General features: G+C 43.9%; 1 protein-coding gene across 1 annotated transcript; it reads right to left on the bottom strand.

Moving 5' to 3' along the window:
- Positions 1-13,938: 13,938 nt before the first annotated feature.
- On the bottom strand, positions 13,939-14,721 carry LOC107803395 (uncharacterized). Its single transcript, XM_016627098.1, has one exon. It carries the CDS (start codon positions 14,719-14,721, stop codon positions 13,939-13,941), a length of 783 nt encoding a protein of 260 aa, XP_016482584.1.
- Positions 14,722-26,124: the final 11,403 nt, after the last annotated feature.

Genomic DNA, 26,124 nt, shown 5'->3' with positions numbered 1-26,124 from the left:
TGTGTTCGATACTTTAAATATGACCAATTCCTAATTGTGGTGATAGCCAATTGTGAGCTTAATACGTGTACCATGTTTGGACCAATCCTGTGTTGCTTGATACTGCTTATAGCCTATAAGATGAAATGCAACATCTAGCCTTTATGTGACAATCTAGTCTTTGCCTATTATGAATTCTGACCCTCTCAAGTGTCACCTGACCTTCATATTCATCATGAATTCTTTAGACTTTGGAATCTTTGTGTTATACTCAGCATGCTAGGCTGCCTGTTGGCTGTCGTAGACCATGCCCACTTGTTTGTTTAATTGGGCTGTAATAATTTATAAACTAGACAGTTAGGGAAATCAGTGAAATTGGGGAATCGTGTACATTCCAATGCTTGCATAAAGGGTAGAAAATATGCCTATAGGGTCTACGCGGTCTATTTGCTATTTTGTTCAACATGCCATATATGCTATTTAGTTTCATGTGTTGTACACTAATAGAAAGCATTCCTATAGGAATCACGCACATACTTCACTTCATTTGTCAAATATGCTACATTTGTTTCCATGTCTACTATCCAACACTCTTAGATAACATGTCGGTAGAATGCACCAATGTAATACCTTTACTTACCTAGATGTCATGACTATAGGGTCATAACTAATTAATCAACTACTTCATGTTATTTTTGTACTGCTTCGCTTAGATAGCATGCCTATAGGGATAAAGTATTACAAAATCGAGTCCATTTGTCAACTGTTAGAAATCCTGTCCATAGGATATTGTTTGACGCTGCTAATCTTGTGTTTTCAAACGACTTCGCTGCCTAATTATGTGATTATTATAGATCATGCCTATAGGGACTGTTACCTGCCTAAGACGCATGTCTATAAAACCAACATTAGTAATTCAGAATTATGAGGTTGTTTTCACTACCTTATTACGCAAACAATTAGAAATTATGCCTATAGGACTTGTAATGCTCTAATCTACCCATACGTTAGTCCAGAAACTGCAGCACTACCTGTATAATGCTGGAATTATATAAAGATCATGCCTATAGGATTTAAGGACTCTAAGTCTTAATTTTGAAATATTCTACTGCCTAAAACTAGAAATCAGTCTGTGTGCTTTCTTGTATATATGTGGAGGTTATTTGAGCCTTTTATTGCAATTATATGCAGTCCTATATGTTTTTGATTGTCGCCTAGCTTTATCATTTTAAGCCCCTGAGTTGAGTTTAGAACTACCAAATAGTAGGTTCAAAGCCTCCTGGACCATAGGCATAGGATGGGTAGTGCACGCATAGGGTACATCTTAGAAATGAATTAGAACGCCTTTAAGTAAACAACTTTAACATAGTAATCGGTTAGCAGGAGATGATAGTCTGTGCCCGCTGAATAATATGAGCAGCCCCTACCTAAAGGGAGTTGCAAAGTATTATTTATGTTGCACGGGGTGATCCTTTAGGCTAAAAAACTTAGGACCCCCTTTTGTTTACGTGCATGTTATCCATACTTAACATAGATCAACGTGGTTTGTACCTACGTAGTTATTAAGACTTGTATCGACTCTCATATGTTTTAACAAGACTCTACGACTTCTGAACTTCCTTTCTATTTATTTGATCACCTAGCTTAACTATATAATCCACGTAGTCTAAAGTTCGGCCGGTACCCGCAGTTGTGGACCTCGAAGAGTGCCTAACACCTTCTCTTTGAGGTAATTTAAGCCCTTACCCAATCTTTGGTGGCGTTGACTAGTCAAACATAGTTATTTGCAAATAGGTGCCCTAACGCAGCTAAAAATTGTTAGGTGATGACTCTTCTCTTTTAATACCTCTTTTAAAAGAGTTGTCACACGTTGAAGCCCGCTTTCATGAGAAAACGGGGTGAACAATGCCGATAGTTTGAATTTCCCTCACAATGATGCCCTTGTCATTACTTTACAAATTTTATATACTGATGTTGAACGAATCATGGTAGATGATGGAAGTGGAGCGTGCATCATCCATCCTCGAGACCTCGCCCAGATGAGACTCGAGGATAAGATAATGTCGCGTTACATTACGCTAACTGGTCTTAACAATGTAGTTTAACGGACTTCAGGAGAAATTGCACTCCTCGTCCTTGCCGGTGGGGTAAATTTTGAGACAACGTTCCACATCATGGACCAGGCCACCATGTAAAATGCCCTAGTAGGACGACCATGGATACACCCTATGAGAGTCGTCCCCTCCAGCCTATACCAAGTGATCAAATTCCCAACACCTTGAGGAATGCGAGGGGAACATCGCACATCTCGGGAATGTTACCGAGTCGCCATTGACAACACAACAACTCAACAAAAAAAGAGAAGGAAAATGAAGCATAGCAATCAACTAGGTCGAGGTCGCCACGAGATGGGGCTAGGGAAGCCATTATGGATCCCAAAACGGTTGAAGCCGCAGAATCAACCATAGAAGACCTCGACCCCGTTCAATTAGACCACATAGAACTTAGTAAAAAGGCCTACATCGGCTACAAAGTCCTACCACCAGGTAAATTTAGTCAATTCTTAATAGCTAACACTGATTGGTTTGCTTTCAGCCATGCAGATATTCCAGGCATCCCCAAATATATCTCCACACACAAATTGAATGTCGACCCCTTCTAACCCCCAGCAAGGCAGGTCCGCCAAAAGCTCAACCGTACCATTAATGATGTCGTCCACAATGATGTAGAGAAGTTATTAGCAAACGGCTCCATCAGGAAGTCAAAGTACCCCAAATGGATAGCCAACGTGATGATGGTCAAAAAGAAAAATAGAAAATGGAGGATGTGTGTGGACTTCACAGACCTAAACAAAGCATGCTCGAAAGATTCATTCCCGTTTCCACATATCGACCAACTCATTGACGCAACGGCATGGCACGAGCTGCTGCATTTCATGGACGCATATTCAGGTTATAACCAGATACTCATGGAGGAAGAATACCAAAAAAAGACCACATTCATCACCCACAGGGGAACATATTGTCATAGGTTCATGTCGTTTGGGTTAAAAAATGCAAGGGCCACCTATCAGAGGTTGGTCACAAAAATGTTCAAAGACCAACTCGGCAAGACTATGGAGGTATATATCGACAACATGCTGGTAAAATCCGTGAGGGCGGAAGATCACATCGACCGCTTGAAGGAAGCCTTCGACATACTAAGACAGTACATGATGAAACTAAACCCCGAGAAATGCCCGTTTGGTGTAGCCTCGAGAAAACATTTAGGCTTCTTAGTATTGCAGTGAGGGATTGAAGTCAACCCAGACCAAATCAAGGTTATCGATGGAATACCTGAGTAATTGACTACTAAGAAACAAGTCAAAAACTGACTCGTCGAATTGCCGCTTTATCAAGATTTATCTCACGGTCGTTTAATAGATGTCATAGGTTTTTTGGCGTACTAAAAAGGGATAACGGCCTCGAGTGGACGTCCGAGTGCGTGAAATCACTATGAGAACTGAAGGTGTATTTGTCATCGCCACCTTTATTCTCGAAGCCTGAACCTGGGGATTACCTCATCGTCTACCTCGTCGTTTTCGAAGTAACAGTAAGTGCGGTCCTGGTTCGAGAAAACAAAGATACGCAATCTCTTATTTATTACATCAGTAAAACAATTATCGACGCTAGGACGAGGTACCCACACCTCGAGAAATTGGCCCTGGACTTGGTCGTAGCTTCACGAAAGCTTAGACCCTATTTCCAGTGCCACCCTATCTCGATCGTCACCACTTTTCCCCTAAGAAGCACTTTACATAAACTCGAGCTATCGAGGAGGCTGGCCAAATGGGCCATCAAGTTAAGTGAGCACAACATCACATATCAACCTCGAACAATAATACAGTCGCAAGTGATCGCCGATTTCGTCGCTGACTTTAGCACAAACGTAATGCCCGAGGCCAAGAAGGAAGCCACTCAAGCTTCTCTTCAAATACAAGACCTCTAGGTCCTGTATACCGACGACATATCCAATGCTTTTGGATCTGGACTGAGACTCGTACTCGAGGTCCCTACCGGCAAAGTAATTCACCAATCCATAAGATGCCCAGATATGAGTAACAACGAGGATGAGTATGAGGTAGTAATTGCAGGGTTGAGGCTAGCACTCAAATATGGGCGAAGTAGCTGAGACTCTGTATTGATTCTCAGCCCGTAGTCAACCAAGTTATAAGGACTTTCCAAATCAAAGAACAAAGGTTGCAAATATATCAAGATGAGATCTGTAAGTTGCTGCCCAACCTCGACGAATGTCAACTCGACTAGATCCCACAAACTCAGAATATCGAAGCAGATGGACTTGCCAAGTTGGCCGCCGCCACCAGAAGCATCACGACCGGGGATAAAAGCATAGTACATCTCCTCAACTCGTCTCTAGACCAAATCGAGGTAAAATTTGTAAGTTTAACTTAGGACTGGCGCAATTATATTATTACTTATTTGCAGGATGGCACCCTCCCAAACGATAAAAAGAAAGCTAAAAAACTAAGAATGCAAGTGACCAGATACAGCCTCCTTCATAATGACTTATACAGAAGAACATATGGCGGCCCTTTGGCGAAGTGAGGTTTGAATCAAACCCAACACATTCTCGAGAAAGTCCATGAAGGCCACTGCAACGCTCATTCTGGCAATCGAGCACTTGCCAGATGCCTCATACGAGCCGGGTACTGCTGGCCCCATTATGAAAAAACATGCCTCAGAGTTCGTGAAGAAATGTGAGCAATGTCAGAAATACGCCCCGATAATTCATTAAGCAGGCGAACACCTTCATTCGGTCACCTCTCCATGGCCATTTATAAAGTGGGGAATGAACATCGTGGGTCCACTTCTACCGGGGCGAGGTAACGTACAATTTCTTTTAGTTTTAACTGACTATTTCTCTAAATGGGTATAAGCAAGGGCATTCTCCCAAATCCGCGAACAAAAGAAAATCACTTTTATATGGAGGAACATTAGCTACCAATTCGACCTACCTAAAGAGATAAGTTGCGATAATGGACCCCAGTTCACAGGAAGATAAACCATTGAATTCTTCAAAAAATGGCACATTAAGAGGATATTTTCAACTCCCTATCACCCATCTAGAAATGGGCAAGCGGAATCCTCCAATACCATACTAAACATCATGAAAAAGAAGCTCAAATATGCCAAGGGACTATGGCCGTAAATACTGCCCGGAGTATTATGGGCGCACAGAACTACCCCGAAGACGAGCACAGGAGAGATGCCATATTCCCTAGTCTATGAAATAGAAGTAGTTATACCAGTTGAGGTCAGAGAATCCAACCTGGGGTACTCCCATAAAAGCGGCACCAGCAACGACGAGAGTAGGAGACATGAGCTCGATGAGGACGACGAGCGAAGATACATGGCGTACATAAAGATGGTTGCCCAAAAACAACAGGTGGAACGTTACTATAACAAAAAGGCATAAGGTCCGACCATTGAAGTTCAGGGACAACATACTCAAAGCCAAAACCCAAGCAAATAGGGATCCACGAGAAGGCGAATTGGGAACCAACTAGGACGGACCATACAAAATTATAGGCAAACAAAAAAAGGGTTCATTCCAACTAGAGAAAATGGAAGGAAAACAACTACCAAACAATTCGAATATCAGCCACCTCAAATACTTCAACTTCTAGAAAATAAGAACCCACCCCCCAAGTCGTACTCTTTTTCCCCTCACTTGAGTTTTGTCCTAATAGGGTTTTCTCAAGGATATTTTTAACTATGTGACAAGTGGGACACTTCTAGTTTGAGTGTACGAGAACAGACTGATTTTTTCATTTCCCGACTCCTCAAGATTCTTCAAGTCGAACAATGAAAGGACTAGATATATTGGGACTGGGACTGGAACACTAGCCAACATCTAAAATTTATAAGTGATTGACCAAAATATATAGATCTTGATTTAACTAATTAAATTTATATAAATGAGGGTTAATCTTAGTTAAAAATAATATCTCAAAGATGAGGTTCTCAGAAGTGCAACAAATAATACGTAGGAATATTTTAATGGCAGCGGCAGCCCATAACAATATTTAAGAAGTCAAAGGAAATAAGGTAGCATTAAATATTGATGAACAACAATAAATAGAATTCAAGTAAATAGAATGAATAAATCACCCAAGAAAGTATGAAACTAGTGAATGTTCTTTCTGACAATGATGAGTGATGAATAATTCTTTAAATATCAGAGTTATTCTCGGATCCAATGAAAAAGTGTAGACCATAATCCTATTAAAAAGGTGGTGTTTGTATGCTTGCAACACGATCCGATTCTCTCTCTAAAGTCAAAGTGTATTTTACAAATGAATATCACATATCCCTTATCATTTTGTCTCTTTCTATTTTTAGGGAACATGTTTCTAAAAACCCTAACAGTACAAGTGCAGACAATATGCACTAGAATATTTTCTTTTATGTCCTATCTTGAAACTAGGTATTATAACTTTGTCAAGGGTGCTCGACCTCGGCCTCGATCCATTATGACTCTTCGACCTCATCCCTTGCTGACTCTTCAACCACGACCTTCATTTTTAATTAGATTACTTCGGCACGTGGCGTCTCAAGAATGTTTTACTAATACCATTTCGACTAAAGATGGATTTTGACCCATACAGTTAGTCCCCGCTTATCAAGGTCATTCCTGCAGACGAGGTCGGTAAATGGACAATGTCGTTTATGATACAATCCTACAGAGTTGTCTATGTAGGTTATGGTTGTGAAGACAGGGCTACGTGGCTTTCTAAGGTCCGCATATTTTGAAATTTTTTAATTTCTCGGGAAGTCTGTTGGAACCATCTGGTCCAAGAGAAAAAGTGACGTCATGACATCATGCATCGTAATGACGATGTTTCACGACACATTGCATCGATTTAGGTATGACCCTTGATTGGCTATGTCATTTTGATTTTCGTGCTAATCATGACCCGCCGTTTTGATTCTGGTGCCTCTCAAACCTTTTAAATAGGGGAAGGTTTGTTGATTTAGAAACGTTTTTCAAACTCTTCCTTCTTTTTAAGCAATAGCTTCTCCCTTATCTTCTTCGCAAAACCCTTTTAACTCTTTGTTTTCTTCGATGGTCATTCTATTTTGCTTCACCATCTTTTCTCTGCAACAATGTCTTTCCAATCGTCAAACGTTCATATGGAAGATCACTCTGTTCCTTTAGATGTAGTGTTTCCCGATCGGGGGAAGAGGGCGAAATTGCTTCCGAGGAGGAAAGTTTACCCACTGTAGAGAAGATTATGCCCCGATACCCAGATGCCAAACCGGACTTCCATAAGGCGCCGAAAATGGTGATGGAGCGGTTCAAATATGCTATCACGACTGAGCAATTAGCCGAGCTCAAGGTTAGACTCAGCCTTCTTTGTCATGTGGGCTTGATCCCAGCGGGTGAGGACGAGGTTCGGGTATACCGTCCTAGCTTCTGCGCCCTTTACGCATACCCGTTCCTGATCGGGTACTCGTGTCCTTTGAGGCCATTGATAGAATACTTATGAAAGTACTACAACGTGTGTCCAGGGGAAAATGCTTGGTGGTGAGTATAGATGACAAAGCTAGTCGGCACTTAAGGCTCGACTACTTCTACGTTAGGACCGAAGACGTAATGTCCACCGCCGCAGACTTCCGCGAGGCTTAGAACCTACTTGTGAGTACTCGTACTAGATTACATACTTCATGTTTTCAATATTTTCCATGTTATCGGTTGGTTAATCGGTTTTCTTCTTTTTACAGCTACTATTTGGCCTTTTCAGATAGTAACCCACTTTAATGATTGGGTTAGATGGATCGTTCCCCATACAGTGGGGGTGCGCGACTGGTCGAGCTTCTCTCTGAGATTTCAGTCGTTTCCTCCCTCGGCAGGTAAGTTTTTCTTTTTATCATCAGCGCCTTGATTTCTTTGCCTGTTATCTTTCGTTGGCTTTCCCTTTTCCTGTTTTTCCATAGCTTTAACCATGGGGTCTACAAAAAGGTCGAGAGCTCCCGCGCCCTCATTTTGAAAGAGAAAGGCTACTACGCCCTCAGTTTCCGCCCTTGATTCGACCGAGACTAATCATATCTTTGTCCCAACTATTCCAGTTGTCGCGCCCGACTCTGTTTCCACTTCGATCGTGGAGACTTCGGCTACTTCTCTATAATCTCTCATAGAAGAGGACGATGAGCCTTTTTCTGGTGATGGAGATCTCCAACCTCGAAAGAGGAGGTCCATGGATGCCGGTGAAGGAGTCACCCGAGCCGTTGATGTGGTGGAAGGATACTTTTTGCTGCATGAGGTGGCGACTATTGTAGTGGGGGATGATGTCGAGCCGAGTTTTGAGCCTCCAAGGTCGGTGGGAGCCGATGTGGATATGTCTCTTCCCTTTTCGGTGATGGAGACCGAAGAGATGGCTGTTGATGTTCTTCACCCTTCGCGGCGAGAGGAGGCATCGACTTCTCAGACGGTCGCAGATACCTCCTTGCCTGCTAATGAGAAGGGCAAAGGTATCGTTGAGGAGGGCGTTGAGTCAGGTTATGACGTTTATGTGGATGACCTGAGGATGATAGAAGAAGGATTACCCATCTTGAGATAAGATTGGACGGGTCTACAAGGACTATCGCGATCCCATAAATTGTGACCGCTTGAAGAACACCGAGGATGTAGTCCCTACCCTTGGCCCTCTCTATTCTGGGATAGAGGGTAAGACTCTTAAAAAAATAGATGATGGTGCTTTGTCGAGGAGCATTGCTGGCCTTGCTCTTCGGGTGAGTGTTTGTGCTTTGACCTCTTTTTTTATTGTTCAGGGCATCGTTAGTTCTGGCGTTTTTCTTATCTTTCCTTTTTATGATTGCAGACGGTGATTTTGGAGATCGAGAATGCCCGAAGGGAGAAGATGCGTAAAGAAATCTTTGTGAAATTGAAAGACAATTATTTTGAGTATCGTGGAAAGTATCGAGATCTCTGCAGGAAATTTTGCGAAGGCAGTGATATGCAGGCCCTTCGGGATAAGTTAAAAGAGAAAGATGATGAGTTGGTGAAGGCCGTCGAGAAATGTAGCGTCCTTGAGGGGGCATTGAGGAGTAGTAAGAGGAGCTTGAGGTCAGCAAGGGCGTGGAGGCCCAATGCAGCGACCTTCAAGCTCAAGTGTACGAGTTACGGGGGCAGTTAGAAGATGTCAACTTCAGCTGGAGGCCCTCAATAGTGAGATCACCGAGAAGCAAAAGGAGCTTGAAAAAGTGGAGTCCTCTTGTTTTGATGCTCGGAGGAAGATGAAGATCCTTGGGTTGGCGAATAGGACTCTCCGATCCAAGTGGGAGGGAGAATGATCAATCAATGGTGAGAGCTAAGGAAGATCGACTCGAGGAGAGGATCGGAGAGCTGGAGAAAGATAACTCTGTTCTTCATAATCGGGTTGCCGCTTTGGATGCCAAGAAGGCCCAATTAGTTGCACATCCATCCTTTTCCCGCACTTCAGATTTTTCCAATGTACCTCGGGAGTTATATGAAGAATAGATTCATGCCGAGGCCCAGTTAGATATATTTCGAGATTTGCATGCGGTGAGGTCCGTTTCTGAGGCTGCCCTTGAAGATGTTCATGTTAAGGCTCGTAAGCTCGAGTCGCTTGTGGATATGATCTCGCTACACTTGTGGCTGATTAATAGGATGGGGATGAGGGTGTAGATCGAATTGACGAGAACGTCTAGTACGATACCGCTTATCCTGAGGGCGAAGGTGGCGATGGCGAGGGGGGTCGAGATGGTGAGGGTCTTGGTGGTCGGGGTGGCAACGCCATTGAAGACCGAGTTGGCGAGGGCACTGAAGGTCATGATGGCGATGACCACTAGTTTTCTTTTTGACATTTTTGTATAGTTTTGTCGGCGTATTCACAAGCCTTTGTAAGCATTTTAAGTATGAAATGTCAAAGTTGTTCCTTGCATCCTTTTCCCTTCCTGTGGTTTATTTTCTATACTTGTATGTTTTTTGCTTCTATTGTTTGCTCGTTTTGATTTCGTTCTTCTTATTGTTTTTTTCAGATGATCGTAGCCTTGGAGCCGAATATTCATAGGTTATGTGCATTTCTTTGTGGCCGAGGGCCGATAGGTGTTTGTTCGAACGAGGTCGAATCATAATCTTTTGTTAGATCGCGGCCGAGGGCCGGTAGGTATTTGTTCGAGCTTAGTCGAACATAACCTACATAACCTTTCGTTAAATGTTTGTTCGAGCTAATCGAACAATATCTTTCATTAAATCACGGCCGAGGGCCGGTAGGTATTTGTTCGAGCTTGGTCGAACATAACCTTTTGTTAACCGCGGCCGAGGGCCGGTAGATATTTGTTCAAGCTTGGTCGATCATAACCTTTTATTAAATTGCGGTCGAGGGCCGATAGATATTTGTTCGACCGGGGTCGAACGTAACCTTTCCTTAAATCGCGACCGAGGGCCGGTAGGTGTTGTTCGAGCGAGGTCGAACATAACCTAAATACGAAAAAGGTGTCATGATAAACGTAAGTTTCTTATTATTTTGACATTGTTGTTTTGGTTACATACTTGGAGAAAGTTACAGATTTTGGGTGTTGGCTGGTGTTCCAGTCCTAGTCCCAGTCCCAGTCTACCTAGTCCCTTCATTGTTTGACTTTGAGAGTATTGAGAAGTCGAGCAATGAAATAGTAACAATGGTCCTACCCTCGCATACTTTGACTCAAAGTGATCCCTTCACCGCCTCGGTAAAAACCTCCTTGAGAAAACTCAAATGGGACAAAACTCAAGTGAGGGAAAAGGAGTACGACTTGGGGGACACCTTTTCTCTCAGAAGTTGAAGTATTTGAGGTGGCTGATGTTCCAGTTGTTTGGTAGTTGCTTTCCTTCCATTGCCTCTAGTTGGAATGAACCCTTATTATCTTTGGCTATGATTTTGTACGGACCATCCCAGTTTGTTCTCAGCTTGCCTTCCCGGGGGTCTTTGCTTGCTTGAGTTTAGGATTTTAGTACGTAGTCCCCGACTTTAAGCAGCCAGACCTTTGCTTTCTTGTCGTAATAGAGTTTTACTTGTTGTTTTGGGCGACCATTCTTATGTACGCCATATATCTTCGTTCATCAATTTCGTCGAGTGCCTTCTTCTCTCAACGTTACTCGTACCGCTTTCGTGGGAGTACCTTAGACTGGGTTCTCCGACTTCGACTGGTATTACTACCTCGGTCCCATAGACCAAAGAGTAAGGCGTCTCTCCTCAGCTCGTCTTTGGAGTTGTTCGGTAGGCCCATAATACTTCTGGTAGTATTTCTGGCCACAGTCCCTTGGTGTCCTCGAGCTTTTTCTTCATGATGTTAAGTATGGACTTCTTGGAGGATTCTGCTTGCCCGTTACCCATTGGGTGATATGGGGTTGAGAGTATCCTCTTAATATGCCATTTCTCGAAGAACTTGGCGATTTTCTTTCCCGTGAACTGGGGTCCGTTGTCACAGCTGATCTCCTTGGGTAGGCCGAATCTGCAGATGATGTTTCTCCATATAAAGGTGATTACCTCTTGTTCCCGTATTTGGGTAAATGCTCCTGCTTCCACCTATTTAGAGAAATAGTCAGTTAAACCAAAATGAATCATACATTATCGCGCCCTACTGGGAGGGGCCCCAAGATGTCCATTCCCCATTTGATGAACGACCAAAGGGAGGTGACCGAGTGGAGGTGTTCACCTACTTAGTGAATCATTGGGGTTTACTTTTGGCACTATTTGCATTTTCTTACAAAGTCTGCGGCATCCTTTTTCATAGTGGGCTAAGAGTATCCCGCCCGTATGAAGCATCTGACCAGTGCTTGATTGTCGAAGTGAGCACCACAATGTCCTTCATTTACTTCTTCGAGGACGCGCTGGGTTTGGTTCGGGCCCAAAGATTTTGTCAGAGGGCCGCCGTAAGTCCTTTTGTATAGGTCGTTATGAAGGAGACTGTATCTGGCCGCTTGCATTCTTAGTTTCTTGGCTTCTTTCTTATCGCCTGGGAGTGTGCCATCCTACAAATATACGATAATACGATTGCGCCATTCCCAAGTTAAGTTTATGGTTCTTACCTCGATTTGGTCTAGTGATGAGTTGAGGAGATAGACTACGCTTTTAACACCGGTCGTGGTGCTTTTGGTAGATGCGGCCAGTTTGGCGAGGCCATCTGCCTCGACATTCTGTATCCGTAGGATCTGGTCGAGCTGGCATTCATCGAACTGAGGTAATAGCTTGCAGATTTCGGTCTGGTATTTTTGCAACCTTTGTTCCTTGATTTGGAAAGTCCCTATGACTTGGTTGACTAAGAGCTGGGAATCACAGTGGAGTTTCAACCGTTTCGCCCCATACTTGAACGCTAACCTTAACCTTGAAATTACGGCCTCATACTCGGCCTCATTGTTAGTCATAGTCGGGCACCGTATGGACTGGAAAATTACTTCGCTTGTAGGGACCTCGAGTACGAGTCCCAGTCCGGACCCTGATGCGTTAGATGTGCCATCAGTTTATAGGACCCAGAGATCTTGTGTTTGGAGGGAAGCTTGGACTGCTTCCCTTTCGACTTCAAGCATTATTTTTGCACTGAAGTCGCAAGCATTTGCGACTTTATCGCTGTTCGTGATTGGTATATGATATCGTGCTCGCTTAGATCGATGGCTTCTTTGGCCAGCCTCCCAGATAGCTCAGGTTTATGCAAAATGCTCCTCAAGGGAAAGGTTGTGACGACCGAGATGGGGTGATATTAGAAATGGAGTCTAAGCTTTTGTGAAGCTACGAACAAGGCCATAGCCAATTTTTTGAGGTGCGGGTACCTCATCTCGGCATCGATGAGTGTTTTGCTAATGTAATAGATGGGAGATGGTGTACCTTTGTTTTTGCGGATCAAGACTACTCTTACCGCTTCCTCAAAGACAGCTAGATAAACAAGAAGTTGCTTCCCATGTTCGGGTTTTGAAAGCATGGGTGGTGATGATAGGTATTCCTTCAGTTCTCGTAGAGCCTGGGCGCACTCGGGAGTCCATTCGAGGCTGTTGTCATTTTTGAGAATGCCAAAAAATTTGTGACATCTATCCGACGACCGCAAGATAAATCTCGATAAGGTGGCGATTCGTCCAGTCAACCTTTGGACTTGTTTTTTGGTGGTTAAGAGTTCCGGTATCCCCTCGATAGATTTGATTTGGTCTGGGTTGACCTCGATCCCTTGATGAGACACAAAAAGCCTAAGAACTTTCCTGAGGCATGGTTTTACCTCCATGATATGTAGCCCATGCGTTCTTTAGCCCAAACGGCATGACCCTATAACAATATGTTCCTTGGTGGGTGATGAATGTGGTCTTCTCTTGGTCTTCTTCCTCCAAAAGAATTTGGTTATATCCTGAGTAAGCGTCCAAGAAACTAAATAGTTCATGCCTGGCTATTGCATCAATAAGTTGGTCGATATAGGGTAATGGGAATGAATCCTTCGGACATGCTTTGTTCAAGTCTTTGAAATCCACGCACATCCGCCATTTCCCATTTTTCTTTTTTACTATCACTACGTTGGTAATCCACTTGGGTTACTTCGACTCCATGATGGAGCCATTCTTTAACAGTTTTTCCACCTCCTTGCGGACTGCATCGTTGATGGCAGAGTTGAATTTATGCCTGACCTGTCTTACTAGGGTGGAACGGTTCGACGTTTAATTTGTGTGTGGCGATTTTCCTTGGGATGCTCGGCATATCTGCATGGCTGAAGGCAAATAATTCTGCATTAGATATTAAGAATCGACTGAATTTACCTGGTTCCCGGAGGTTGTAGCTGATATAGGCCTTTTTCTATGGTCGTTGAAATCCAATTAAATGGGGTCGAGGTCTTCTATGATCGAATCTGCAGCCTCGACCGTGTCGAGATCCACAATGACATCCCCCATCTCTTCTTGTGTCAACCTCGGCCTTGTTGATTTCTATGCCTTGTTTTGCTTGTCTTTTTTCTGTTTGGTTGCCGTGTTGTCTAAGATAATACGGTAGCATTCCCGGGACGCATTGTTCTCCGTGTATGCTGAATATACCCTATGGTGTTGGGAATTTAATTCTTGGTAAAGGCTGGAGGGGATGGCCCTCATGGGATGTATCCATGGTCGTCCCACGATGGCGTTGTACGCGGTGGCCTGATCCATGATGTGGAATGTCGTCTCTAGAGTCCCGCTGCCGGCCAAAATGAGGAGTGTAATTTCCCCGGACGTCCGTTCAACTGCATTATGGGTGAGGACTCGGGGTTGGATAATGCATGCTCCACTTCCATCGTCCATCATGATGCGTTTTACATTGGTATCTAAAATGCGTACAGTAATAACGAGGGCATCATTATGAGGTAAAGTCAAACCGTCGACATACAACTCATCGAAGATGATACTTTCTTTGAGTTTATAGTATCGTTCACGTGTGATAGACCGCTTGAGCTTGTGAGTGGTGGTGAATTTCACGTCGTTGATAGAGGCATCATCATTGCCGCCGATGATTATGTTGATAGTGCGAGCTGGTGATGGTGGCTTCGGCGGGCCTTGGTGTTCACATTCTCTGGCAAAATTGGTTCTCCCCTTGTCTCTTAACAGCTCTTTGAGGTGTTTCTTCCGCAATATGTTTACGACTTCTTGTCTGAGGGCGATGCAATCTTCCGTTTTGCGCCCACATTCCTGGTGGAACTCACAGAGGGCGTTGGATTTTCTGGTGTTTGGATCTGATCTCATTTTCGACGGCCACTTCACCTTTGTTCTGAGTTTCTCAAAAACGTAGACTATTTCTGTAGGTGACAAACAAAAATTGTGAGTACATAATAAAGGGGCCATGCCTCTTTCGTTCTGATGAGTCCCTGTCCTTGGCCTGGATGGGCCTTCTTCATAGCAAGGGGAAGGTGCGGTGGACGCCCTGACATATGATTAATGTTGTTCCATGTTGGGTCGTGAAACTGGGTAATACCTCCTGATGTTGTCTCTTCGTTCACTTCTAGATTCGGTTTGCACCGATGTTAGCTGGTGAGTTGGTCCGTTGAGGTTGTTTTTGTCTGCTTGTACCTCAACACAATAAACATTATAGATTTTATCCCAAGTTACTGGGGGATATTTCATCAATCGGCTCAACAGTTATCTAGTTGCTCTTGAACCATCCCTACTCAGTCCGTTCTGGAAAGTGGCGACTGCCATCCCTTCGGATTCATTTGGCAGAGTCATCCTTACTCTGTTGAACCGGGCGAGGAAGTCCCTTAGTCCCTCTCCTAAGGACTTCTTAATAGTGAATATGTCGGTTGCTCTTTCTTCGGCCATCTTCGCTCCAGCATGGGCGGTTACGAACTTATCGGTCATTTTCTCAAAGGTTTCTATGGAGCGGGCTGGTAGCGGTGAATACCATATTAATGCCCCTCTCGTAAGGGTTTCGCCAAAATTTTTCAGCAAAATAGAGGACACATAGTCCTTGGCGAGGTAATTGCCTTTAACGGTGGTGACGTAGTAAGTCACATGATCCTCAGGATCGGTCGTTGCGTCGTATATCCTGAGGTAGGGAAGCATTTTGAAGGTCTTTGGTATGGCATGTGTGGCTACATCATCACTGTACGGCTGCACTACGAACCTGTCGGCGTCACTTTTTGGCAGCAGATTAGGAGCGGTCGGTATCTTGTCGACTCGTTCTTGGTGTTCTTTCATCTAATCTCAGAGTGCTTTGTTTTCATTCTCCATTTCTTCCATCCTATTTAAAACGGAAGCGAGGGGTTGTCACCTGCACTGTTAGTAATATTGTGAGTTATACCTATTGTCGGAGCGTTTGGTCAGTTGCACTGCCCGTCTGTTTGTTGTATCATGCAAGCTATTGCGGTTTCTGCAGTCATGCCTGGAGAATATTTGTTGTGGACGCTCACTGGCATGTCGATCAGCCATGCTTCAAGGAGTTTTTTCACATCTGGGCCCTTCTTCTGCAGACGTGGAGGCACATTTTCCACTGGGTTTTGTTATGCTGCAGTGTGGGGGAGGTGACCTCTCGCGTCTAGGGGACGCGTTGGGCATCACATCCTCGCCTACTATTTCACAGCTTTCGTTGATAATATTCATGAGTTTGCTAGGGATATCACTTGTTATTTTTGTCCTTTATCCTTGGTTACCTGCCATGTAGGGTTTTGTATGCACAAAGAAAGGAGATCTCAGGGTTTTTGATGTTAGTGACTTGCGTTAATTGTAGATCTAGAGGAAACTAAAAATTTAACTAAACAATCCCCACAGACGGCGCCAAATTGTTTGACCAAAAAATATAGATCTTGGTTTAACTAATTAAATTTATATAAATGAGAGTTAATCTTAGTTAACAATAATATCCCAAAGATGAGGTTCTAAGAAGTGCAATAAATACTACGTTGGAATATTTTAATGGCAACCGCAGCACACAACAATATTTAAGAAGTCAAAGGAAATAAGGTAGCATTAAATATTGATGAACAACAATAAATGGAATTCAACTAAATAGAACGAATAAGTCACCCAAGAAAGGATGGAAACAGTGAATGCTCTTTCTGACAATGATGATTGATGGATAATCCTTTGAATATCAGAGTTATTCTCGGATCCAATGAATAGTGTAGACCAGAATCTTAGTAAAAAGGTGATGTTTGTATGCTTGCAACAGATATGATTCTCTATCTAAAGTCAAAGTGTATTTTACAAATGAATATCACATGTCCCCTATCATTGTGTCTCCTTCTATTTATAGGGAACATATTTCTAAAAACCCTAACAGTACAAGTGCAGATAATATCCACTAGAATATTCTTTTTTCTGTCCTTTCTTGAAACTAGTCGTTATAACTTTGTCAAGGGTGCTCAACCTCGGCCTCAATCCATGCTGACTCTTCGACCACGACCTCCGTTGTTAATTAGATTACTTCGGCACGTGGCATCTCAGGAATGTTTTACTAATACCATTTTGACTAAAGATGGATTTTGACCCCTACAGTAACTTTCTCCAAAAATTATCCAAGGCAAAAATAATGTAATCTGAGCAACAACGCCAAAGTAATTAAAAAAATCACGTTTATCGAAACTGCTCTAACAAAAGGTTATGTTTGACCAAGCTCGAACAACACCTACCGTCCCTCGGCCATGACTTAATGAAAGGTTACATTCGACTAAGCTCGAACAACACCTATCGGCCCTCGGCCACGACTTAACAAAAGGTTACATTCGACAAAGCTCGAACAACACCTATCGCCCCTTAGCCACGTCTTAACGAAAGGTTAAGTTTGACCAAGCTTGAATAACACCTATCAGCCCTTAGGCACGACTTAACGAAAGTTTAAGTTCGACCAAGCTCGAACAACACCTAACGACCTCGGGCACATCTCAACTAAGAGACATACTCGACCTATATGAGAAAAGGGCCAATATGGCCCAGGGCTATTCGGCTCAAAGTATACGGTCAACTAGAAGGCGATAACAACAAAAAATGATTAAAAAATGAAATATGCAAACACATAAGCAAAAACATACAAGTATAGAAACAAATCGCAGGAATGAAAAAGGTACAAGGATCAACTTTGATATTCATATTTAGAGAAAGAGTTTTTTACAAAGGCGCTCGAAGAAGCCGACAAAAACACACAAAAAGTTAAAAGAAAACTACTGGCCATCGCCATCATGGCCCTCAACACCCTCGCTATCTCGGCCTTCAATGACGTAACCCTGGTCGTCAACACCGTCACCATCTCGGCCTCTAGCATCCTCTCAATCCTCGCCCTGAGGGTAAGCGGAATCATACCATGCATCTTCCTCGAGCCGATATACGCCTTCTTCCTCATCATCCTCACCAGGCTGAGGCATAGCAAGATCATAGCCACAAGAAAGCCGAGCTCTCGAGCCTTGACCCGAGCATCCTCAAGAGCTGTCCAGAAATGGATCCCATTGCATGCAAGTCATGAAACACATCCAGTAGGGCTTCAACATGGATCCACTCTTCATACAGCTCCTGAGGGATGTTAGGGAAATTAGAAGCATTAGTCGTAGAAGGTCGCGCGAGCAGTTGGTTTCTCGACCTTCAGAGCGGCAACTAGACCATATAGTTCAGAGTTTTCCTTGTCCATCTCCCCGATCCTCTCCTCAAGACGATCCTCCTTAACCCTTGTCGTTGACAGGTCATTCTCCCGCTCAAAAGTAAGAGTTTTGTTCGCCAGCCCAAGGATGTCCACCTTCCTCCGAGAATCCAATCGAGAAGACTGCGCCTGCTCGAGCTCCACCTGCTTCTCAGCAATCTCACCCCTGAGAGCCTCCATCTGAAATTGGCACTCGTCTAACTGACCTTGCAATTGGACTACTTGAGTTTGAAGGTCGCTACATTGGGCCTCCATGCCCTTACTAAGCTCGAGCTCCTCTTCCTTGCCCTTTAACGTTCCCTCAAGGACGTTGAACTTTTCCATGACCGCCATCAACTCCTCATCCTTCTATTCAAATATACTATTAAGACCAGCATGTCACCTCCCTCACGAAGCCGCCTTCAAAGATCCCAGTACTTCCCACGACACTCTATGTACTTTCTATTCAAATTCACGTAAATTTCTTTACGTCTTTTCTCCCTCCGAGCACTCTCAATTTCTAGAATGACCGTATGCAAATCAAAGAAAAGAAGTTAGAACTTAAAAATTATCTAAGGCATACGGAGAAGGGCGGATAACAGTTGTACTAACCCTGAGAGTGAGACCGACGATATTCTTCGACAATGTACCGTCAGTTATCTTCTTGAAGGTCTCACCCTCGGCTTTAGAACAGAGATGACCGAGAGCAGGGACTACCTCCTCGGTATTTATAAGCAAATCATGATCCATTGTGATCGTGATGGTCCTAGAGCCTCCCTACATCCTCACTTCGAATTGGGTGAGCCACTCGTCGATCATTCTTAGATCGTCCAGGTCCATGTGGGAATCAGATTCGTCATCCTCCTCATTGATGGCTTTCCCTCTATCACCGACTGGCGAAGAGACATATATTGTCGCCTTGGAGGACGAAGCCTCCTATTGCCTCGAAAGTGCAGGGCCGCCATCAAGTGCCCACTCCACAGCCGTCTTCCCATCGGGATGCACTAGCACGTCCACGGCCGTCTCATCCAGTTGTGGGGACTCGGAGATCTCCCCAGCGCCTTCTCCAATATGTATCGTTGCCATCTCTCGATGAACCAAGTCATCCTCCATTGAGTTAATTGCCATCGGGATTTCCCCCCTCCCCAGCATCTACGACTCTCCTCTTGCGAGGCCTTAGATCCCCATCACCAGGAGAGACATTGTCGTCATTGTAAACCAGCGAGAAAAGTTGAGAAGCAAGAGCAATAATCGGGATGGAGGCGGAACCAGAAGCCACAACAATCAGGACGAGGGCGGGTATAGTAGGCCTACGAGAAGACCCCCTAACTGGACCTAGGAAAGGAAGAAACATAGAAGTTTACAATGAAGCAAGTCAATATACAACAAATAGACACAACGATCATAACCAAAAAGAGAAGTTACATGCAGAATGGAGAGCCGGTCTGAACTTCTTGAAAAAGCTCGGCCAGTCGCGAATCCCTGCAGCGTGGGGGAGAATCTGCCCGACCCAGTCGGCGTTGTGTATGGCTAGAGGGGGAGGCCCGAAATAGGCAAAGAGATGAAAAGGTTAAAAACGAAAGAAACCTGGACACTTACGTGTATGATTCCAAGCCTCGGGGAAATTGTCGACATTAGCCACGACGTCCTCAGTTTTCACGTAAACAAAATCAAGCCAGAATTGGCGGCTGGCCTTATCATCGATCCTCACCATCAAGCACTTGCCTCCACGGTGACGAAGGTTCAACATCCTCCTTTCATAGAAGCTAGGAGCAAATAGGTGTACCAGATGCCGCATTGTCACCTCGACTTTGGCGAGCTCGCAAATTTGGTCAGCATCTTGATGACCTTGTAAATGTAAGGGGCGAGCTGAACAGGGCAAATGCCATAGTGGAGGCAAAACTTCTCCACCAGCGAAGGAAGAGGAAATGAGTAGTCGATAGTGAATGGGTAGGCATATTGTATACGGTTAAAACTGGGCCCACCCGATTTTACTACTTGACCGAGACCGGGAGGTTGCATCGAAGGATGGATTCGTAACGGAAAGGACTAAATCACGAGGATAAGGTACCGAGTTCAGAACCGAGGTACCTGTCGAGATCGAGGACAGCGGCGATCGAGACCGAATGAGACATGCATCGAGCAAGATCGAAGATAACATAATAACGGAAAGGTGAAATATCCGTGACTGGTCGAAGATCATGGCGGAAATCTCGGAACGAATCAAATTAGGAACAGTTAACTAGCTAATCATGGGATTTCCTTCTGTAATTAGAGTTATACCCTAAGTAGACCTCCTCTACTATATAAAGGGGAGTATTAACTATGTGTAAGACACGTTGTTCTCGCATAAAAAAGGCAATATAACGCTCTCTCTTTAGCTAATATTCTCTTGTTCATTAGCTTGCTTTATTTTAACTGCTTTGGTATCAATCAGTTCGAGGGCACCATAGCTCGAGGGTTGAATTCCGTTTCAACACTGGTTCGCTTTACTTTATAGTTCATTTCTGTTATTAATCTTCATATTTATCAATTGGTATTAGGTGAAATTACGTGTCCTTAAAACCACATAATAAGTTATATATACGGTCAACCAATTTTAAGGGTAAACAATTTGGTGCTCACTGTGGGGACTAAGATAATAGTGATTGCTTAATACTTATTCCGATAACATACACTGCTTTACCCTTATTCTCATAAGAATCTTTGTTTTCAGGATAAACATGTCAAACTCACAAGCAGCGCCTACACATGGTGACAACGACCTCGGATTTCACGGGGAAAATGACAATATAGCCGCCCCAGGAATCGAGGTGCCTTAGGATGACCTCGAGGGAGCACCAATTACAAATCTCGTCGTTGTCAGTTCACATGTCGCCCTAAATGCAAATTTGGGCGTTGATCCCGAAGGTAGTGTGCGCAGGGAAGTTCGATCAGGTGGTCGAGGTACGCAGGGCGGAGAAGATGGTGGAGTTAGCCTCCAATAGATATTCGAAATGTTACAGGCTCAACAAGCCACTATAGCACAAATACAAAATCAACACCGAACACCGAGAAGGATCGAACCAGAAGTTGTCCATAGGACCGAGCCTGTGCCGGAAAGGTCGAATGCCAACGAATCGGATACTGACCCCGCCATTATGAAAATACTCGAGGAGCTCACTAAACGGATTAAATCGGGAGAAAAGAAAATCGAGGCAAATGACAAGAAAGTAGAGACATACAACTCCCGGGTTGATCAAATACCGGGGGCACCGCCGATTCTAAAGGGTATGGATTCAAAGAAATTCGTACAGAAACCTTTCCCTCCAAGTGTGGCTCCGAAACCCATTCCGAAAAAATTCCGAATGCCAGAAATTCCTAAGTATAATGGGACCACCGACCCTAATAAGAATGTCACTTCTTATACATGCGCAATAAAAGGGAATGACTTGGAAGACGATGAGATTGAATCTGTTTTACTGAAAACATTTGGAGAAACCTTGTCGAAAGGAGCAATGATATGGTACCACAATTTGCCGCCTAATTCCATCGATTCCTTCGCCATGCTTGCAGACTCCTTCGTAAAGGTACATGCCGGAGCAATAAAGGTTCCAACTAGGAAGTCGGGCCTCTTCAAGGTGAAACAAAAACACAACGAAATGTTAAGGGAATTCGTATCTCGGTTCCAGATGGAACACATGGAAATACCATCGGTCACAGACGATTGGGTTGTTCAAGCCTTTACTCAGGGTTTGAACGGACGCAGTTCGATGGCATCACGACAGCTAAAACAAAATTTAATTAAATATCCAGCGGTAACTTGGGCCGATGTACATAATAGGTAGTAGTCAAAGATCAGGGTCGAGGTTGATCAATTGGGGACCCCTTCCGGTTCCTTTATCCAAACAGGCCCGTCGGCAGAACTTAAAGGGATATCGACAGAGAACCCCGGTCGAACAAAGATCGGTATCAACCATACAATGCAGATCGTAGAAATAGCAGCCTAGGACGCAATCTCATCCGAAATGATCAAATGAACGATTGAGCACAGAGCTCTCAAGGGCTCATGAGCAAAAGTGGCTTCGATAAACATGTCGATCCCACAGAAACACCACGATTATCAGAATACAACTTTAGTATCGATGCATCAGGTATTGTGTCAGCAATTGGGAGAATCAAATATACTAGATGGCCCAGACCCCTACAAACCGATCCATCCCAAAGAAACCCCAATCAAATATGAAAATACTATGGTACACATGGTCATAAAACCAAATACTGCAGACAACTAAGGGAGGAGGTGGCCCGTCTATTCAACGAGGGTCACTTTCGAGAATTCTTGAGTGGCCGAACTAAAAACCATTTTAGAGACAGGGATGCGAACAGCAAAAAACGAGCAGGAAGAACCACAACACGTGATTCACATGATCGTTGGTGGGATCGATATTCCACAAGGACCCATGTTCAAATGCACTAAAGTATCAATCACCAGGGAAAAACGAACACGAGACTTTGTGCCAGAAGGCACTTTATCATTCAAATAAGAGGAAGCAGAAGGGATCTCACAACCCCATAATGATGCTTTGGTAAGCTCTATCCCTATGAATAAAATTCAGGTTAAACGTGTTTTAATTGATCCAGGAAGCTCGGCCAATATTATTCGATTGAGGGTCGTGGAGCAGCTCGGCCTACAAGATCAGATCGTACCCGCAGCTCGGATTCTCAATGGCTTCAACATAGCGAGTGAAACAACTAAAGGTGAAATCATCCTACCAGTAAATATAGTCGGAACTATTCAAGAAACAAAGTTCCATGTGATCGAGGGAGATATGAGATACAACACACTGCTCGGAAGACCATGGATTCATAATATGAGGGCGGTCCTCTCACCCCTTCACCAAATGCTGAAGTTCCCAACACCAGATGGAGTAAAAATGGTGTATAGGGAACAATATGCTGCAAAAGAGATGTTCACGATCGACGAAGTAATACCGATATCGGCGCTTTCGTCAATAAAGGGATCGGAGTCCAAAGGAAAACATGAAGCTAAATAGCAACCACAGCCACCAGCCTCGACTCAGTCGGAGAAGCAGGGAATGGACGAGGACGATGACTACTGGATCCCTCGGTTCTTCATAATCCCCGAGGATTCCGATGCCACCAAATCGACTATCGAGGACCTGGAGCAAGTCATACTGATCGAGCAACTACCCGATCTAAAGCTATACTTGGGTACGGGGTTAACCCCCAAGCTCAGGGAAAAACTCGTTAAATTTTTTATTGATAATATGGATTGTTTTTCTTGGTCCCACCTAGATATGACAGTGATCCAGCCGGAGATCACTACACATCGACTGAGCTTGGACCCGAAGTTCCGCCCGGTAAAACAAAAGAGAAGGCCTCAGTCCGAGGTAAAACATACATTCATCAAGGACGAGGTAACCAAACTTCTCAAAATAGTCGTAGTCCCTAAAAAGGGAAATAAACTTAGAATGTGCGTAGACTATAAAGATTTAAACAAAGCATGTCCTAAAGACTCTTTTCCTCTACCGAATATCGATCGCATGATCGATGCCACGGCCGACCACGAGATCCTTAGTTTTCTCGATGCCTACTCCGGGTACAATCAAATACAAATGAACCCGGAGGATCATGAAAAGACTTCATTCATCACTAAGTACGGTATCTATTGTTATAATGCAATGCCGTTTGGACTAAAAAATGCTGGTGCCAATTATTAACGCTTAGTAAATCGAATGTTCGAAGAACAAATAGGTGAATTAATGGAGGTTTATATTGATGATATGCTAGTTAAGTCCCTGCGAGCAGAGGATCATTTGATACATTTGCAGGAGACCTTCGATATACCAAGGAAATACAACATAAAGCTCAACTCGAAGAAATGTGCATTCGGGGTCGGCTCGGGCAAGTTCCTCGGCTTTATGGTATCAAATCAGGGGATCGAAATCAACCCCGATAAGATCAATGCAATCAAAGACATCACAGTCGTGGACAATGTTAAGTCCGTATAAAGATTAACAGGGCACATAGAGCCCTAGGCCGATTCATCTTGAGGTCTTCAGATAGAAGTCACAGGTTCTTCTCACTGCTCAAAAAGAAGAACAGATTTGCATGGACCTCGGAATGCTAACAAGCAATGGAATAATTAAAGTGGTACCTCTTGAACCCGCCACTACTTCATACCCCAAAAGCGGACTAGCGAATCTACTTATACTTAGCAATCTCGGAAATCGCGGTAAGTGGAGTTCTAGTTCGAGATCCGGTACCCACACATAGAAAAATTAGCGCTTGCCCTAATAAGCGCCTCTATGAAATTAAAACCATATTTTCAGTGTCACCCGATCTGTGTGGTGACTATTTATCCCCTTCACAATATTTTGCAAAAGCCCCAACTTTCGGGCAGATTAGCCAAATGGGCCGTCGAGATTAGTGGGTACGATATCGAGTATCGACCCCGAACGGCCATCAAGTCTTAAATCTTAGCGGACTTCGTGGCCGACTTTACACCAGCCCTTGTACCCGAGGTCGAAAAGGAACTATTATTACAATTAGGTATATTATCGGGGGTGTGGACCCTCTTCACATATGGCGCTTCGAACGAGAAGGGGTCCGGGCTAGGCATTGTTTTGAAGTCACCCACGGGTAATACAATTAGACAAGCTATCAAAACTTACAAGTTAACTAACAATGAGACCGAGTATGAGGCCATGATTGCAGGTCTCGAGCTAGCTAAAGGTTTGGGAGCAGAGGTCATCGAGGCCAAATGTGACTCCCTGCTTGTGGTAAACCAAGTCAACAGAACCTTCGAGGTTCAAGAAGATCGAATGTAAAGGTACTTGGACAAATTACAGGTGACTCTACATCGGTTTAAAGAATGGACCCTACAGCATGTGCCTCGAGAATAAACAGCGAGGCCGATGCCCTTGCAAATTTGGGGTCATCAGTCAAAGACGATGAGATTAGCTCGGGGACTGTCATACAACTTTCAAGGTCAGTAATCGAAGAAGGTCATGCCGAAATCAACTCCACAAGTCTGACCTGGGATTGGAGGAACAAATATATCAAGTACCTAAAGAACGGGAAGCTTCCATCGGATTCCAAGGAATCGAGGACTCTGCGTACGAAGGTCGCACGATTCACATTGGCCGAAGATGGAACACTATATAGAAGGATGTTCGATGTACCATTGGCAATATGTTTGGGACCAGGAGATACCGACTACATCCTACGAGAAATCCACGAGGGCACTTGCGAAAATCATTTCGGTGCCGAATCATTGGTTCACAAAGTCATCAGAGCAGGATATTATTTGGCCGATATGGAAAAGGATACAAAAGAGTTTGTTTGAAAGTGTGACAAATGTCAAAGTTATGCGCCGATGATTCACCAACCCGGAGAGCAACTCCAAAATCCAGTACGGGGGTAACACAGTTCTCTTTAGTATATGGCGCCGAAGCTCTGATCCCGATTGAAGTCGGGGAACCGAGCATCAGGTTTCGATATGCAATGGAAGAGTCAAATCACTAGGCTATGAATATAAGCCTCGAATTTCTAGATGAAAAACGGGAAGCCGCCCTCATTCGAATGGCCGCACAAAAATAGTGGATCGAAACGTACTACAATCAAAGAGCCAATCTTCGACACTTTAAAATCGGGGACTTGGTTCTAAGGAAGGTCACCCTCAATACTCGAGACCCAAACGAAGGAAAACTTGGCCCGAACTGGGAGGGACCATATCAAGTCCTCGATATCATCGGAAAGGGATCCTACAAACTTGACACGATGAACGGTGAATAATTACCAAACAATTGGAACATATCACTCCTCAAATGATATTACTGGTAAGGTACGACCTTCTCCATTTTCATTTATATTATACTAAACGTTTGCAGGTGTTTAATCGAATACAACAAAGGATTCTTCAAACACAAAGTGCTTAGGTCTGAAAGCATGCGTTGCACTCTTTTTTCCTTGGACCGGTTTTTGTCCAAAATGGATTTTTCCGGCGAGGTTTTTAACGAGGCAACCATTGTTCGTGCTAA

The sequence above is a fragment of the Nicotiana tabacum genome, chromosome 4, assembly GCF_000715075.1.
Source record: "Nicotiana tabacum cultivar K326 chromosome 4, ASM71507v2, whole genome shotgun sequence".
Lineage (NCBI taxonomy): Eukaryota > Viridiplantae > Streptophyta > Magnoliopsida > Solanales > Solanaceae > Nicotiana > Nicotiana tabacum.
This window is presented reverse-complemented; position numbering and strand designations above follow the sequence as displayed.

Excerpts from the sequence above, each read along its gene's own strand:
- LOC107803395 (XM_016627098.1), bottom strand. The coding sequence starts at position 14,721 with ATGAGATCAGATCCAAACACCAGAAAATCCAACGCCCTCTGTGAGTTC.